Source organism: Anguilla anguilla, chromosome 5, assembly GCF_013347855.1.
Source record: "Anguilla anguilla isolate fAngAng1 chromosome 5, fAngAng1.pri, whole genome shotgun sequence".
Taxonomy (NCBI): Eukaryota; Metazoa; Chordata; class Actinopteri; order Anguilliformes; family Anguillidae; genus Anguilla; species Anguilla anguilla.
The window spans coordinates 57,129,793-57,147,499 of NC_049205.1; the positions used below are offsets into that span (position 1 = coordinate 57,129,793).

General features: G+C 49.7%; 1 protein-coding gene across 1 annotated transcript; it reads right to left on the reverse strand.

The window, feature by feature from the left end:
* Nucleotides 1-1,683: 1,683 nt before the first annotated feature.
* LOC118228064 (cadherin-15-like) lies at nucleotides 1,684-17,068 on the reverse strand. The gene is made up of 14 exons (XM_035419284.1): nucleotides 16,594-17,068; nucleotides 9,429-9,602; nucleotides 8,804-8,959; nucleotides 8,270-8,414; nucleotides 7,788-7,969; nucleotides 6,962-7,090; nucleotides 6,104-6,289; nucleotides 5,229-5,473; nucleotides 4,666-4,808; nucleotides 3,988-4,218; nucleotides 3,333-3,572; nucleotides 2,825-2,967; nucleotides 2,053-2,259; nucleotides 1,684-1,955 (listed from the first exon to the last, which is right to left on the reverse strand). Exons 1-14 carry the CDS (start codon nucleotides 16,648-16,650, stop codon nucleotides 1,755-1,757), a joined length of 2,439 nt encoding a protein of 812 aa, XP_035275175.1. The 5' UTR covers nucleotides 16,651-17,068; the 3' UTR covers nucleotides 1,684-1,754.
* Between the last annotated feature and the right edge of the window lie 639 nt (nucleotides 17,069-17,707).

Sequence of the window (17,707 nt, forward strand, 5' to 3'; positions counted from 1 at the left end):
ACATTCTGAATACAATTATTTCAAATCCCTGTGAGTGAACCAAAAGCCTATATTCTATTTCTGTATTTCATAACCAGGCCTAATTACATTTTTAAAAATTTTTTACAAGATGCCTGCACTCAGACTTAGCCTTCCTTCTACAGAAAATAATGTTTATGCAGTTATTTTTACATTGTACACAAGAGTATATTTTGTGCTTGTGATATGTTGGTTATTTTGTATTGGTGCAGAAATGATAGTCTAAAGGCAAATCCACCTAACTCACCCTACAGGTGAGGTCACCATTGCGAAGTTTTCAGTCTTGAGCAATCCTAGTAACCCTACTGGCTAACACTGCAAAATTAGTTTCCTAGAAAATTAGTTTGCCTACCTCTCTTCCTGCCCTCAGTTTCACATGGTAATATTTCATATGTAAACTAATCTATAATTTGCCATTGAGTGAAGTGTTTGCTAAGCAGATATGAAGCAATATTCATTTGCTGTATAAATGCCCGTCTCTGTATCTCCCCCAATCATACCTCACCTCTCGACATGCTCTGCCCCTCCCTCTGCTGGGACAGGTGATTGGTCCTCACATCCTTCAGTTCAGAACTTCAGACCCCAGAGATGTTCACTGTCAAATCAATACTCCCAAAAAAAATCAGCTGTTCCCCAACATTGTGTTCAGTTATTATTTCTAATATTTTTATATATCTTTCTATATATAAATATATCTTTCTCTCTTTGTAAAAAAAAAAAAACATAATAGTTTTAAAAAGTTGTTTAGGCACGAAAATGGATGTTTAAGTTTTGGCAACTGGAGCAGCAGCAAGTCTGGTTCTGCTACTGCAAAACCTGGATCCTTCAGAACCTCCCCAACACGACCATCACACAGTACGCGTGGTAAAGGTCAAAGTTCAACACACTGCCACCTGATGAGCGACAGTCATACTGCAGCCGGTTGGACTAAACAGGACCAAGAAGAATCTCATTTCGGGTGTGACTCAATTTAAGGTGTCACCATTAACAGTGCAAAAAGAGTGCAGTCTGAACCCTGCTACTGTGTGTAATAGTGCAGTATGTTAGGTATCCCTATTACAGCCCCAAAAATGAGGGGTGAGTTCAGGGTCAGTCTGAGCTGGGCACGGGGAGGTGGTGAGGGGGGCAGCTGGAGGCAGTGGGGTGGGGTAGTTGGAGGCAGTGGGGTGGGGCAGCTGGAGGCAGTGGGGTGGGGTAGTTGGAGGCAGTGGGGTAGGCCAGTTGGAGGCAGTGGGGTGGGGTAGTTGCAGGCAGTGGGGTGGGGTGGTTGGAGGCAGTGGGGGTGGGTGGTTGGAGGGAGTGGGGTGGGGTAGTTAGAGGCAGTGGGGTGGTTGGAGGCAGTGGGGTGGGGTGGGGTAGTTAGAGGCAGTGGGGTGGGGTAGTTAGGGGCAGTGGGGTAGGGCAGTTGGAGGCAGTGGGGTGGGGTAGTTAGAGGCAGTGGGGTGGTTGGAGGCACTGGGGTGGGGTAGTTTGGCGCAGTGGGGTGGGGTAGTTAGGGGCAGTGGGGTGGGGTAGTTAGAGGCAGTGGGGTGGTTGGAGGCAGTGGGGTGGGGTAGTTGGGGGCAGTGGGGTGGGGTGGTTAGGGGCAGTGGGGTAGTTAGGGGCAGTGGGGTGGGGTGGTTGGAGGCAGTGGGGTGGGGTAGTTAGGGGCAGTGGGGCGGGGTAGTTAGGGGCAGTGGGGTGGGGTGGTTAGGGGCAGTGGGGTGGGTAATCGGGGTAATCGCCCCGGTGCTCTCTCAGTGCGGGCCGTACATGTCGGCCAGCCTGCGGAAGCGCGGGCCCCAGCCGCTGAGGTGGCCGTAGTCCTGGTCGCCGTCGGAGCCGGCCGAGGCGACGGAGCTGAGGCTGCCCGCGCGCGAGCCCTCGCCCTCGTAGTCGTAGACCAGCGCCGTGTCGTAGGGCGGGGCGGTGGGGTCTCTGTCGGCCGCGTCCACGCTCTGCAGGGAGAGACACACCTCAGCTTAACACCGCGAAAAACCCCTCGCCCCTCAACACGCCTCAGCGACCCACACGGGGGGTAAACCCAGCCCTCACGTCGTCGATGAAGTCCTTGATGTCGGTGGGGTCCGGTGGCGGTCTGCGCGGGTGCGAGGAGGTGGGCAGGGTCTGGGGGGCGTCCTTCCGGCGCGGCTGCCTCCCCTTGGGGGGGGCGGAGCCTGGCGATGAGAAGGAGGGCGGGGCCAGGGCTGGGGGCGGGATGAACGCGTCGGGGTTCCTCAGCTGATCCAAATTGTACCCCTTCTGGAGATTAGACAGAGCAGTGCAGCTATTATCAGCGTTAAAATGGACACCAATGAGGTCTAATATGATTGACAGCACATAAAAAGGTTACCTGTACAAGTCACCCTTCCTAAGGCATTGCTATTTTTTATAATTATTTATTGGTATAAATCCATTTAGTTTGCATTATTCAATGTATAATGACACTATTTTTATTATTTTGACCAGTTGTCATTTTCTGCAAATAACTTTCTTTTTTTTTTACATTTTTTTTGGAATTAAAATCAAATACATTGAACAGTTCATGAAAAAATGTCAAAAGCTAGATTTTACACAGACACCTACCCATAAACTGCAAAACTGAAAATTTGATGTGGTCTGTTCATTTTTTCCAGAGCTGTGCATGCATTATCCAGAGCAGCTTAAAAGAAATCACAAACTATAAAGATTTAGGCAATGAGCACAGCCAATAACAAGCCGGTCAGTGTGTAAAATTCAAGCACAAGGTTGAGAAAGAAAAGGAGCCAGGTGAGGCCAGAAGGGAACACAGGAATTGGGGAATACAGAACGAACGCTGGCGTCAGACCTCGTCCTCCTCTCCGCCCCCCTGCTCGTCGTAGTTCATGACGTTGTCCCGGACGTCGTCCTCCGACTCCCCTGCCAGAAGCCCCGCCTCTTTGACGGGCCGCTTCCTGCAGCTCCACGCGGTCAGCGCCAGGAGCAGCAGCACTGCACCGGGAGACACGAGACGGGACCGTGTGAAAATGAGGATTTCAAACAAGCACAAGCGCTCTTAACTGAAATCAGTTCCTCCTCAGTAAGGGTGGGGTGCACTACAGGAAGAAACGGCATGACCAGAATGCATCAGAAACTCGTAATTTTAGGATGTAATTACATAACGTTGAGGCCTATTCCCATATGAGAATAAAGAGGATTCAACATAGAGCCTTTTTTCACATAACTGCAACAGGACAGCAATATCTCTGCATTCTCTCTCACAAGCTGTCAATCAGAGTTACGTATCTGTTGCAGTGCTACAATCTCCCAGCAGGGGGCGCTTGCGCGTGCGTGAGCGGGATAAACTGGGCACGTACGGAGCAGGAGCAAAACGCTTCCGATAACGATCAGGAGAGCGACGAAGCTGAGCCCCGCCCCCGCGCCGACCAGCGCCACGGCGACGGCGTCGCAGCCCCCGGCGACCCCGCAGTCGCACAGGGTCACGTTGACCGCGTAGACGGCGGAGAGGGCGGGCGTGCCCGAGTCAGACACCGAGACGAGGACCACGTACAGGCCCGACTCCATCTCCACCAGCGGCTGCAGGACGGTGTGTGTTTCTGAGAGAGAGAGAGGGGGAGGGAAGAGGGAAGGAGAGAGAGAGAGAGGGTGAGGGAGAAAGAGGGAGAGAGGGAGAGAGAGAGGGGAGGAGAGAGAGAGGGGAGAGAGTGAGAGAGAGAGAGAGAGAGAGAGGGAGGAGGTGAAAGATGGAGGATCATCAGCCCTTTTATTGACTCTCATACATGCACATACACATGAACACACCCTCTTTCTAGAGCAGCGCTATGCCTAAAGCTGCCTTGCTAGCCTAGCTCAACCCTGTTAATGTTAAAATCACACCGTGCCAGACTAGCCCTGGGCAAAGCAAGATTAAAGTCTCCTGTGTGCTTGTACAGCACCATGATACTCTGCATGCTCCTGTATAGCGCAGTGCAGATTTCACACAGCTTTAGGTTCCTCTGTTTGAGCTCTTACCGTTGACCTTATTGAGGGTCCAGTTGGCTGCCGCTGCCTCATTCTGCAGCAGGAAGTAGAAGGGGGCGGCCTGGGGAGGCAGGTCCTGGTCCACGGCGCTCAGAATCAGGCTGGGGGTCGCGTCTGCGTCCCTGCACATGGTCCCCGTCTGGGGGACCAGCAGCGGCGCAAAATCGTTGGTCTCCCTCAGCGTGAGCTCCACCGTGGCCGAGCTAGAGACTCCACCGGCGTCTGATGCACACACACACACACAAGGACACACATACAGACACACACACACACAACAAAAGAGTACTGACTCACAATGGGGTGATCACAGCAAGATGAACTGTGCTTCCAGCATTCATACAGGCTGGGAGTAAGTCCTCTGTGGCGCATACAGAAAGTGCTGATGGGAAATGGAGTCCATAGCATGTCAAACACACTTCAAAATCACAAGCCTGGGCAATCTGACATAACCTCTGGAACAAAAAAATATGCCATAAAAATGAAAAACGCAATCTCTTATGTAATGCCATCTCACAGCCAAACAGGAATCTGGCTAGAAGGTTCCACAATGTTCTCGAAACAAACTGTTGACTGGGTAAGCGCTCCCTCTGTCACTGACATTCGCTCCACCTGGGCTGGACTGGGAGGGGTGAGGACCCTACTCCGGTGATGTTAGTTACAGCTCCTCACCCGTGTCAGTGGCTTTGATCACAGCGCGGTAGATGTTGTTCTTCACGTACGGCGACCGCAGATTGAACTTCCTCCTGGCTCTGATTTCTCCGGTCTGGGGGTTAACCGACAGCCACCTCTCAGGGTCGTACTGGACATCAAACCTGATCGAGAGACAAGTAATCTTACAGCACCCATCCGCAAGTGCTGCTCAGACATTTCAGACAAATTGCACTGTAGGCAACCAAACTACATTATTTTGACGCCCTTGTTCGTTTATGCTTATGTTTTGGGTATTAACAGCAGGACTATGTTCTCATACTAATGTTTACTGTGCTTACATCTGCCAAATAAATGCAATGTAATGTAACATTCAAGACGCAAAGCACAGTCCTGAACACATTCAAAAATGAGATGTGTAAACTGATAAGAAACAGCCGTCCTCGCTAATGTTACAGTACGCTGACCAGGTGCTCTGCACTTGGAACAAGTGAGAGTGTGTCCAACTATGCTAGAACTGCCAGGTTCAGGATCAGGTTACTTTATTTTGTAGCCGTAGGTAGATTTGCCATGCACACCTTTACCTGAGGTTTTTGTTATCCGGGCTCTCTGCGATGTTCCGGGCCAGAATGGTTCCCGGGTCGACCGACTCCGGCACGTTCAGCCTGAGGGGGTTCACCCTGAAGCGCGGCGCCTCGCGCTCATTGGCCACCGTAACCGCTACCGTGGCGACGCTGGCGGGCGCCTGGGGAGCCTTGGGACTGAGAGGGACCTCGTTCGCCACCGTCAGAGCCAGCTCGTGCTCCGCCTGAGACTCGTAGTCGAGGGGCTGTGGAACAGCGCGCAGTTAGCCTGAGAGCCACTGAGCGGAGGCTAACGAACAGCAGCTAGCGAACACGTAGGCTTGTCACTGTGGCAGAAGAAACAGAGGCTACTCTATTATAGGTCTGGCAAGCTATGCCATGCATTTACAACTGTACAAAATCCACCACTATCTAATGTTCATGGGTTTCCTGCTAGTTTCACTGACAGAACTCAACTTGAATGGGAGCTACATTATATTACATTACCTTTAGCCGAAGCTCTCATTCATAACTGCTCACAAAAGGGGCACAACGGGAAATGTCCTTCTAGTCTTGTCTTCTAATTCATCGGATATGTGAGAGCAGACTTTTACATATAGTACAGGGTACTATAAATACAGTACACCCTGGTAAAAATTTCTCACAGGAAATCTAGGCAGGCAGTTCTATAGTCTACCAGCAGAGGGCGACAAGGGTCACATGTGAGAGAATTGTGGTCCAAGAGTTCAAACGAGTCCACGATCATAAATTAGCTCACATGTAATCATGTCAGTGGTCCACAAGAATGTATAAAAAATAATAAACAAGTAGATTAAATAAATATTGCGTCAGGTCCTCTCTGGTCTCTTATTTGCTGGTTACCTGTGACCACTTACCTTCACAACAGACAGGATGCCTTGGTTAGTTTCGGGATCCGTTCGAATGGCGAAGTGTCCGTATGGATCACCCTTGGCGATGGTATACTGGGCCTTCCAGTTCACCGAGCCGGGCTCGTCTCGATCTGTGGTGTTGACTCTGCCGATTTCGTCCAGCTCCCTGTTTTCCACGGCGGTCATTCTGTACTGCAGGCAACAGAAACAGCGACTGATGATCGAGAAACTGCTGACATCACGTTATGGTCAGAAAACAGATCTGCTGAGAATAAAAACCAAGACTCGTAATCAATGCATTCTTCTTTGGTTTATGATTTTGGTCTTATTGGATTAAATTGTTTTGCATGTCTTGCATCACAAAATTATTTCATATCTTTGTTGATATTGATATTTTACAGTGTATTTCAGAAAACTCTCATGGCTGATTACATTATCATATTCAGGTAAGTTACAGGAATGAACTAGTGTGAACTAGTCCTTTGAAGACTACAAACATCCAACGTGTAATAAAAACTTAACCACCAACATATCTGCATTTTATTTTGATAACCAAAAAAGCCATGTTGTGATGAAATAAGAACAGCAGTGGCTGCCCTTCAGACAAATCAGACAAAACAAACTGAACTCCACTGCACCTTCAGACGAATCAGACATAACAAACTGAACTCCACTGCACCTCCAGACGAATCAGACAAAACAAACTGAACTCCACTGCACCTTCAGACGAATCAGACATAACAAACTGAACTCCACTGCACCTCCAGACGAATCAGACAAAACAAATTGAACTCCACAGCACCTTCAGACGACTCAGACGAAACAAACTGAACTCCACTGCGGTCTGGAGATAACGGGACTTACAGAGGCCGGGGTAAAATGGGGGGCGTGGTTATTGATGTCCGTCACATATATGAGGGCGGAGGCCAAGTCGGACAGCCCCTCGCCAGCCATGTCCGCCACCTGCAGCGTCAGCCTGAAGCCGTCCACCACCTAAAAAACAAACGGAGAGAGTTAGCGGTCAGCCACAAAATGAAACACAACGGCACATCCACGCATCATTAGAGGCAACAATGTTACACTGTGAGACAGAACTACAGAACTGTACAAGAACTAGGAAGGAAACAGGGTCAAGCGATTCCATTCAACCCTAGTCAATGTGGTATTTCCACCACAAGATGGCCGCCACGCCCCGGAATGCTATAACTGAAGACCTGTGAATTATGTCCTGTGAGTGTTCCACAGTTCTGTGGATAGACGAGCAGAACACTTCCTGTGTAGTCCCTTCTGGCAACAACTGCTACTTTTTACTCAGCAGTCCACCAGCCGTGTTGTCATTTAATGAGATTGCACAGCTGGTGGACATACAGTTTGTACTCAGTTGATGCAGGCAGACTGCAGGTGCTTGATTGACCAGAGGTGTCGCTATTGTGCAATGAGACAATCCTGCCAACTGAAACCCTCCTTCCTCAGGCCAAGCAATGGGCAACTATGTATGGTTTTGTGGATACTGCGGGCACTGGTACTATTAGCAGTCAATGTCAGTGCATGAGATGCATCCACACTCCTGGACGAGCTACGCACCAGCCCCAAAATGTGACGGCAATCTAGGCCATCGGAATATGTCACTTCCCGCGTGGGGTACAGATCGTGGCTGATTGGACACGCAGGAGCGCAGGGCCCCACCCACCTCCCGGTCCAGTCCCACGTCTCGGGTGTAGATCGTGCCGGTCGTGTTGTTGATGCCGAACATGGTCCTGTTGATGCGGAACGGCGGGATGCTCTCCTGCTCCACGATGGAGTAGCCCAGGAGCGCGTTCTCCGTTTCGGGGTCATCTGCGTCCGTCGCCGAAACGCGGACGACGGCGGTTCCTGCGGGGGACGTGCGGTCTGGGGTGAGCAGCTCATTCGCGCGGGCGGGAGCCAATCACAAAGGCACGGGCGCTTCCCCACCACAAAATACATTTCTCCTTGGGGACCGATAAGGTAATGTCTAATCTCGTCACTTCATCCCAACTGCAAGACTGACACGTGACTCTCTGAGTACAGCTGTTTAACACAGTCACTCTACAGAGGAGCAGAAGCTAGTTAGTATAACAACAGAGCCTTACCAGTTATGTCATGCCAGTGTGTGCAAGTACGTATGCTGGAAGGAGGTGGACACACCCTTACCTGGTATAGAGAATTCCGGGACATAGCCGACAAACTCGGCCTGCGTGAAGTTGGGCCTGTTGTCGTTCTGGTCCAGCACGACTATTTCAATGGTGGAGGGGGTCTCCAGGCTCTCGCCGCTCGGTGAAAGAGCAAAGGCCTTGAGCTGAAGAACACCGGAACGCTGCAGTTACCCTCCCCAATGTATGATATTATCATACAATATATTAGTTGGTGCATCATTTTCTTTTCATTGACTTTTATGTCAAATTACTTACTAAAATTTGTTCTGGTGCAAATCTTGACAATGTCTGACTGAAACCTTCCCCGTCACATTCTGTGCAATGCCACCCATGACGCCACTGTTTACTGTGATGCTACTGAATGACTTGATGGAGAATCTAGATCATTTGCATGAAACAAGTTCATTGGTTTAATGAAAATTCCATTGAGAAGCCTGTCCAATGGGAGGCGCCTGTCTCTCTCTGTTGTACGATGGCTATTGGCTTATGAGAAGTGAAATAATCTGAGTGCTGTGAAGAGACTCGACTTTACCGTGAAGCTGCTGTGTTGCTCTCTGTCGAGAGGCACCAGACACTTGATCCATCCGGTGTGAACCTCAATTTCGAAGATGCCCTTTGGATCTTGGTCCACCCCGCGTCCCTCCAGCCTATAGATCACCTCCGTGGTGAGCACCTTATCTGACTTAATCTGGAAACGAGAAGAAACAGGATGAGCCTCTAAAGTGAGAAACAGTAGTGTGGCCTACCTGTGAGGGGAAAGTATTCAGACCAGAGGACTCTTATTATTTTTTAAAAACTGTTTCTTACTTGCCACCACAATTAGGAAGGAATCATTTGTACCTCTCTTTCCACCGTCGTCCCGCCTGCACCCACACAAGGTTCATGTACCCCTTCCAGGCGAGTATTTGAGATTAGCTAATCGAGAAGTTACTCATGGAACCCAGACTGAACTAACCCCAGCGTACCCCTGGGGGTCCAATTAAATTCCTCCTCTGCAGACTCCCTGACAGGATGCATGGCCCAGAAATACAACATCCAGGATGCATTTCTGCAGAGCGGATCCACCAGACAGATCACTGAACAACCCTAATGGACCAGACACAGCCACAACCACAACCCCCACCCACCCACCCCAATAGCCTGTGAGGAGAGGGTACCTCCACCAGGTTTTCGGGGATTTGTTTGCTGTTCTCCGAGACCCGTATGGGAGGGATGATCCAGGCCCTCTTCACCCGACTGAGGCCCATGCTGTCCCCATCAGGCCTTCTGCCCCAGGGGTACAGGACAGCCGGGCTGGCCTCCTCCTGTCCCAGCTGAGCAGTGCAACTGACCTGAAATAGCCAGTCAAAAAAAGTCAATCAAAAAAGTCAGTCAAAAATCCAGTACACCTTTACATGCATCCATACATTAATTGTACAATACAGTGCAAGCCAATATATGCCTTCACACACCATTCAACACCATTTGTAAAGGCACATTGCAGTGGCACACACAAGAGCACAGAAAGTAAAACTCATCTGAAGCGATCACATAAGTCAAACAGATGTGAAATGTAACCGCACTGACGTGCAGCTATTTATCTGAACACTGAAGTTTACCAGTATTTGGGGCCAGGCAGTCACCTGGTTGGGGTTTATAATTTAGCAAAACATTCCACCTGACCGCTATAACATTTCACATTCAACCTGTCCTCACTGGCTGGTCAGACGGTTAAACCATACACGCGTGTACGTGTGCATGTGCACATGCACTCCTTTAGGCGCTAGGAGGCTGGTGACCTCTGGAGACCCCGTCTCTAATGTGGAATCCACAACCTGGCGTTGGCAGAGGGGGGTGGAGATTAGGTTTCGGGACCACCCGTGGGGAGAGGCTGGATACCCCCAGGTCTCCCGCCAAGTAACTGACACAAACACTCCTTTACCATGTGTGTGTGCGTGTGTGAATGTATATGTGTATGTGTGTGTGTGTGTGTGTGTGTGTGTGTGTGTTGGGGGGCAATGTCTGCTCAAGTGATAAAAGGAAAAGTGAAGAAAGGAAGCTTCTTCTTATGTGCAAGGACAGATGAAAACTGCTAGTCAGTTAAAGCACAATAAAAATAAAGCAGATGCTCTCTTGGAAGTGGCATATTTTCAAAGAATCCTCTTCTACACTGTATCAAAATATACATATATATATTAAATATATTAATATTTAAATATATTAAATCAGAGAGAGACGCTCTTGAATAGTGTTGGGTTACGTGATGCAGGGCAGCCACGACAGAAGTGTGGAGAGTCGATAAAGAAAATTTACAATACCCCACTGCTAGGCGGCTCACCCTGTTCAGGCAGTGTTTTATTGAGCAGATGGGCACTGCAGTCCAGTACTGATTCCAGACTGTCTCTCCTGCTGCTCATCAGCGCCCCCCGATGGTCAACTGGGTGCCAACAGCCTGCTTTGCTCAAAGTTACACATCTGTGCAAGCTCAACGTTTTAACTACAGTGTGAAAACGATACAGCGGCTTGACTTCACACGTTTCTGAGGAGAGACTCTGCTTGTCAGCGTTCTCCCCAAAATGATAGCAAAAGGTTGTAGGAACGAGCGTGGCTGGTGAACGCAATCTGGCCTTCCAAAGTAGGAAAAAAAAGGGGAGGGGGAAACATTTTTAATAAAAATCTCTGTAAAATAGTCTGTCTAAAAATATTCTGTATATTACCTCCTAATGGTGATCAGTGAGGAATAACAGCAGATATCTGTGGATATACAGCAAAGCACAGACTTTGTGGTAACTCCAGTCTGAAATACCGCGTACCGCTGTGCTACTGTATTTCAGCGGCGGGTTGGCATGGCGATGAGCGCACGGTGCCCCACAAGGTCGTCCCCGCGGCATGCCTCCGTCCGGGCTGGCGAAGCCGAATGCCAGGGATGACTGGCATGTGCCAACTGAGGGCCGGCACTAATCTTAGAGCGCCCCAGACACAGGCGGCCGCGGGCCACGCAGTCTCCAACGCCAACGTATGGAGGCGATGGAACACGAGAGGCACCCGTGGGCCAATCAGCACCCGCTCTGGAGCATTTCTGCTTTACTTACACAGGTGAGCCCCGCTGAGATTTTAAAAAAAAACTCTGTCAAGGGAGGCTTGTGGCTGAATTTAACAGTTCTGAGTTGGCGACCAAATACGTACAGTACATCACACATTATCCATTCTCGCTCGCACAATCACAGGAAGGAGCAGTTGATTCATATTTCGCAGTATTTACCGGATATTAACTGAAGCGGGGAACCCAAGACGCACGGATGGGCACGTAGCGCGCGCAGGTTCACAATGCCTTTACCAGGCCCCGAGGCAGAGCCGCAGCAGCTGGGTGTCACCCTATCAGTCAGCCAACACACCCCGGGCTCCCCATTAAAAAAGCTGGGGTTACCGGCAGCGCACCTGCCTCTGGCCTCTCTGACTGCTCCCCAGTGTGTTTGGGGTTCTCTGAGAACAGTACTGCTGGAGATCTGTACGCCTCACATCAGGCCCGGTCCCCAGTCAGTCTGCAACAGTCATGCAGTTAGAGCAGGGGTGCACAACAAGGGCCAATCCATTTCAGGGTTTTGTGCCAACATTTCCCCACATTTACTGAATTGGCCCAATCATATGTTGATCTGACATGTGTATAAGCAACAGCTAGAGTCACAGTCTGCAAGTGTATCCTAGAGATTTTCACTGTGCTCAAGCACAGGAGTGAAGAAGTATAGTTTATAGAGCTGTAAGAAATGGTAATCGGTTGGAACAAAAACCAGCACGCAGGCCCTCCAGGACCGGAGTTGTGCACCCCTGAGTTAGAGAGACTAACTTATCTTATCACTATATACATTTTTTTAAATGAATTTTTTAGGAACGTATGCATATATTCGTGTGCAACTCATCGTAAATGTTACTTAATTTAACTTAATGTCACTTCGATAGCCATTTGTACCACTATTTTCACGCTAATACGATATTTATGATTGGACAGTTGCAGCTTATTTTTAGTAGTGAAATTGGGGTCACGCAGGGCGAGATGTTGGAACCGTCCCATCTCTAAGCTTTATTTGTTTACCAGGGCCAGGGATACGGGACGGGGAGGGAGGGGCGGCTGGCTCCAGATTTCGGGGTCAGTTTCCAAACTAGATTTAACACGGAGGTACTGACACAACTGGTGCGTCCAGCAGGCGAAGCTCCTGCTACTTCCCTAATTAAACGACTTGTCTTAAGAACAAGCTCCATGTCAACACATTTAGGGGGTTTGTATCAAAGTGGCTTTCATCTCTGGCAGTAGCTGTGTGATGTAGTCTTGTTTTATGAAGCATCACAAGCAAGCATTACACCTCGATCAATGAAGGATTATTATTCGACATTATTCAAAAATACACTACATGGCCAAAAGTATGTGGACACCCCTTCTAATGAGTGGGTTCGGCTACTTCAGCCACACCCACTGCTGACAGGTGCATAAAAATCAAGCATACAGCCATGCAATCTCCATAAACAAACGTTGGCAGTGGAATGATTCGTACTGAGGAGGTCAGTGACTTCCAACGTGGCGCTGTCATACTGCATGCCAACTTTTCAACTAGTCAGTCTGCCAAATTTCTGCCCGGCTTGAGCTTCCCCGGTCAACTGTAAATGATGTCACTGTGAAGCAGAAATGTCCAGGAGCAACAACAGCTCAGCTGTGAAGCGGTAGGCCACACAAACAAGCTCACAGAACAGGACCGCCGAGTACTGAAGTACGTAGTGCACAAAAATCATCTGTCCTCAGCTGCAACACTCACTACCGAGTTCCAGACTGCCTCTGGAAGCAACGTCAGCACATGAACTGTAAACACGAGGAAATCGCCATGTCTGACATCGAAGACCAGTTTAATGTAGCGAGATATCGTGAGGTACTGCGCTGCGTTTAAGAAGTCCATGTAAATCAGACGGGCGCATCGACGTTCCCGTGTTAATTTTACGCTGCCCCGCCACGACGGGACGCGGCTTTTCTGTTGATGCAGCCTCCGGGTTTAACGAGGCTTCCTTAGGCGCTCCGTCTCCAGGGAGACGGGTAATTGTCTCAGGTGTGGTTAATTAAGTCTCTTGTGAGCGCCAGGTCATTTCCTGCGCCTGTAATGGGCACACACGATTACCGCAAGCACACCTGCGCCCGGCGCGTGAAATCACAGGAGCCATCAGCGCTTTCAGAGATCCGTAAGCAAAGGGGGGGGGCGGGGTGGGGGGGGTGTAAAATATGGACGTGATTTCAGGTTGACTCAATTTACCATGGCTTGGCAGGAGGAGGGGGCGGGCAGAGTTACAGAAATTTTCCATTGAATGCCAACCCCCTTCACCTATACAAAACAACCGAATCCCAACACTCTTTTACCCCTGCCAAAACTGTGCTGAACTACAGGTTACCATGGTAACACCTCCCAGTCAGACTCTGAGAGATGGTGATAGGTGAGGATAGGTGTGGGTCGACGTAATCTAATTTCTCATACTTTTCAAGTGCTCCCACAAAGAGAAAAACCACATTGTCTTCAGATTGCATGAACGTGCAAATTTCTGACTATATTCTAATCGGGTAGTATTACGCTGCAGTGTATTACACAGAATAACAGAGGTTTTTTATTAGGCTTGGCTGGTTGGCTTGGGTGTTGCCTGTGTGTGGAAAACAGCTACTGCAGGCTGGTTACATCCATTCCAGCTGTGGCTGCAGAAGGCCTTCATCTGTCTAACAGAGCTCAGTTTATTCTTCCAACATTCCTGCTATTCCTCCGGCAGATCGATCGCTTGCAGCCTCACGTGCGGACTCCCACGGCCCTAACCCTGACCCTAACCCTAACGCCAACACCAGGAACATCGTTAACAACACAACCCTGCAGGGCAGTAGATGGCAAAGGAGAGCAGTGGAGAATAATCCACAACATAAATACGTAAATGTATTGGCCTCACTTGTCTGAGACAGAGACGGGAGAGACAACGCTGGGCGTGAACAGCAGAGTGGGACATCTCACACCGAGAGCTCGGTCTCTGCCACCCTTCAAGTCAATTTGGCGAAATGAGTAATCCGCTCCAATTCACCACAGGGTTGTACGTAAAGCACTTCACAGCGCACATTATCTTCAGTCAGCCTTGGGCGAGCACTGCTATGTCAACTACAAATGAAACGACAATTGTGACACATGGGAAATTGGGAGTCTACACAGAAATACAAGTACCAATTGATCATCTTGATAAAACTCCAGAAGGCAACAGCACAAAAGACGACAAAAGAAAATATTATTCCTGTCTAACTGGCCGGCTTTCTCAAGACTGTTTTATAAAATCAGACTAAGAACTGAACCTCTGGTGCATAACAGCAAGAAAATGGAACCAAGAGAGGGCAAAGGAATAAAAAAAGATCCCATGAGCTGTGAGGAAAGCAAAATGTGTAACTACGACCAGTAGAGGAAACGGAGAACATTAAACGTAGCTTAAGTGGCCCCGAGCAGCCAAACAGAGCAGGAGGAGCGCGTGTGAAACGGACATTCCCCATCTGGACCGCTGTCCATCTGGAGCGATCGTTTCCAAACGAGCGATTTTCTGGTACGGAGTCAGCGCTCCAGTGTTATACCGCCTGAGCCGCCTGGTCCCCGAATTTCATGGTCCGGGGGGGGAGGGGGGGGGGGGCAATGGGCCGGTGGGGGTGGGGGGGGCGCGAGGCTCCTTGCCTCACCAGCCTGGATTATGTGGAGCAGGACGTACGCCGAACACACGCTTCCTCACAGCAGCTGTCGAACCACCACTGAGCTGCAATCAAAGCACCCCTCGCTCAGCGTGAAGAGCACTTCATTGCCCACACTGGGACTGTTCCTGAGGACATTCCTCAGAGATCTCCCCCGAGTGGGGGCTTTCACATTTGCAAAATGTTTACGCCACACACCCCCCCCCTCCCCCTCCCCCTCCCCCCTCCAAACTGAGAACAGTCCTGGGAGAAACATCTCTGCCATTGGACCACGGAATCGTTCACACATTACGTTTGCGTTCGTTCACCAACATTGGCACGGAGGCCACAAACGATCCCCTGGTCATCAGCCGTAACCTCGCTCGGTTCGCTGCCGCCTGTGTCCCCCTCACGTCACGCGGCGCACGGACCCACTACGCCAAAACGAGTCAGACGCCAAGAGTCTCCGATGTCTCATCTTCGGTTTTGGGAGGAAGAGTCATCCCCCTGCCCACCTGACCGTACACACACCAACACGCGTGCTATGTTGGCGCCATGACACACTTTGCGCTGACCTGACCGTGAAAACCCACACGTGCCTCGGTGCCTCTGTCTCAGCCGAGTCCTGCTCACATTTAGCGCTGACCAGGGACTCGTTGCTCTCGGCCGTAGCTGTCGATATTCCTGTCGTAGCAATCGAATGGAAACTGGCTCTGCTCTCTCAGTGGACCCCACACCCCATTGCCTGTGGTTTAAGGGCCCAGAGAGTCTTCTAAACATCCTAAATATGTGAGGTAGGAGAACATAAAGCTTTGGAGGAAACGTCATCCTTTTTAACTTCCTTTTGCTTTGCTGCTTTTGGAAAACCAGCGAGAACTGGCCTTCGGAAACTGAGCAAGCGATGAATGCAACTTTACGTAAAGAATTATCTGTGGTGCACGACAGCTATATGCAATGTCCGTAACTGACTGCAACCTGAAACTCATTTTCCTTCTGTCACGGTTTGCAATATTATCATCCATACCAAATTAAATAAGAGTGCTGCTGATGATGATGAGGATGATGAAGTGTGCTATACACAAAGTCAACATAAATATCAATAATAAAGGCACAAATAAGTCAAAGTCTCTCTCTGAGTATTTAAGGTAATTCTTTATTCTAAAGTCATCATTGCAGAGCTTGGGGTTCAGGCAGTTTCCCTGCTGTTTAATATTTCCTTGATTACTTTCAATAACAACAGTCTAACAAATGAGCCATCCAAGGACTGAACAAAAGCAGTATTTCCTGTACCGCGGAGCCCTTAACGTCCCAGTTAAAGTTTGGCTCAGTGTAAATGAAAAACAGCGGCCAACCCTATCATCGCACAGCACGTGGCTGTTAAGAAAATACCGTCACCCAAAGCGTTGACATAACACACAAACCACTTGTGTGTAGGTGCAGGCTTTTTAGAATACATGAAGTTAGGGTGTAAGCTTCAGCCCAACTCCTGATTGAGGTTGCATATCATAGCGGTGACTTCCGAAGCACGAGGAGATGGCGGTGCTCTGAGCTACTCACAGCAGAAGTTAGAACCATAGGCGTCACAAGAAATAAACAGAGCAACAAGTAGAGAGGGAAAAACTTCTTACCTGGAAAACCGTCACTACCACCAGCACACACCACGCTACCAGCCACCTGGGCACCATCTTCTCAGCCTTTCAATCTCTCACCCTCCAGGACACCCCAGCAGAAGAGAGGGCGGAGGGGGGCGTGGGGGTGGGGGGGGGGCTCTATATCCTGGTCTACTGAATTTGCACCCTGAGCTCCTCACAGGATGGGTGAACAGAGCCAAATGCCTTGTGACCTGCCCCTGTTCTCTCTTTCCATCTCTCCCTCTGTCCATCTCTCTCTCTCTCTCTCTCTCTCTGGGCTGCAAGCAGGGTTGAGTGACAGCACATGTGCATATGGGTGTATGAGAGGTGAAATACTAGCCCCCAACACACACACACACACATACTCTCTCACTCTCTCTCTCCCTCTCCGTATCCCACTATCTGTCTATATATCCAACTCTCTCTCACTCTCTCACACACACACAAACTCTCTCTATACATCCCACTCTCTATTTCTCAATCTCTCTCACACACACAAACACTCTCTCTCTCTCACACACACACACACACACTCTCTCTCACACACACACACACACACTCTCTCTCTCTCACACACACACACACGCACACACACACACTCTCTCTCACACACACACTCACGCACTCACTCACACACACACACACACACACACACACACACACACTCCCTTTCAAGCGGGGAGGGGGGCTGGCTGCTGTGGTTTGTCAGAGAGAGAGAGAGTGGGTGAGAAAGGAAAGGAAGGCGGAGCATCTGAACCCAGAGCCCTCTAAAGGTCAGGGCCGGCCAGGGTACACTCGCCGCCCAATACAACCTCCCCATCGAAACCCCCCCCCCCTCCTCCTCCAGGTGCCACTCATTTTACAAATGAGCATGTCCTTCACTCCGACAAATGCTTATTGTACTCTTTGGTGGAAAAGAGAGAGAGAGCGCCGTCTTGTTTTCGAGAATTTACACGCTTGGGCTCTGACTTCCTGTCTATTTTCGCCACCCCAACTGCAAGACTGCAAAGACAACTGTCTTTGTTCCTCTGCCAGCACATTGACTGACGTGAGGCAGCGTGTCACATGACTTTGACCACAGGGCAACAAGGTGCTATTCCTTCCCTGCTAA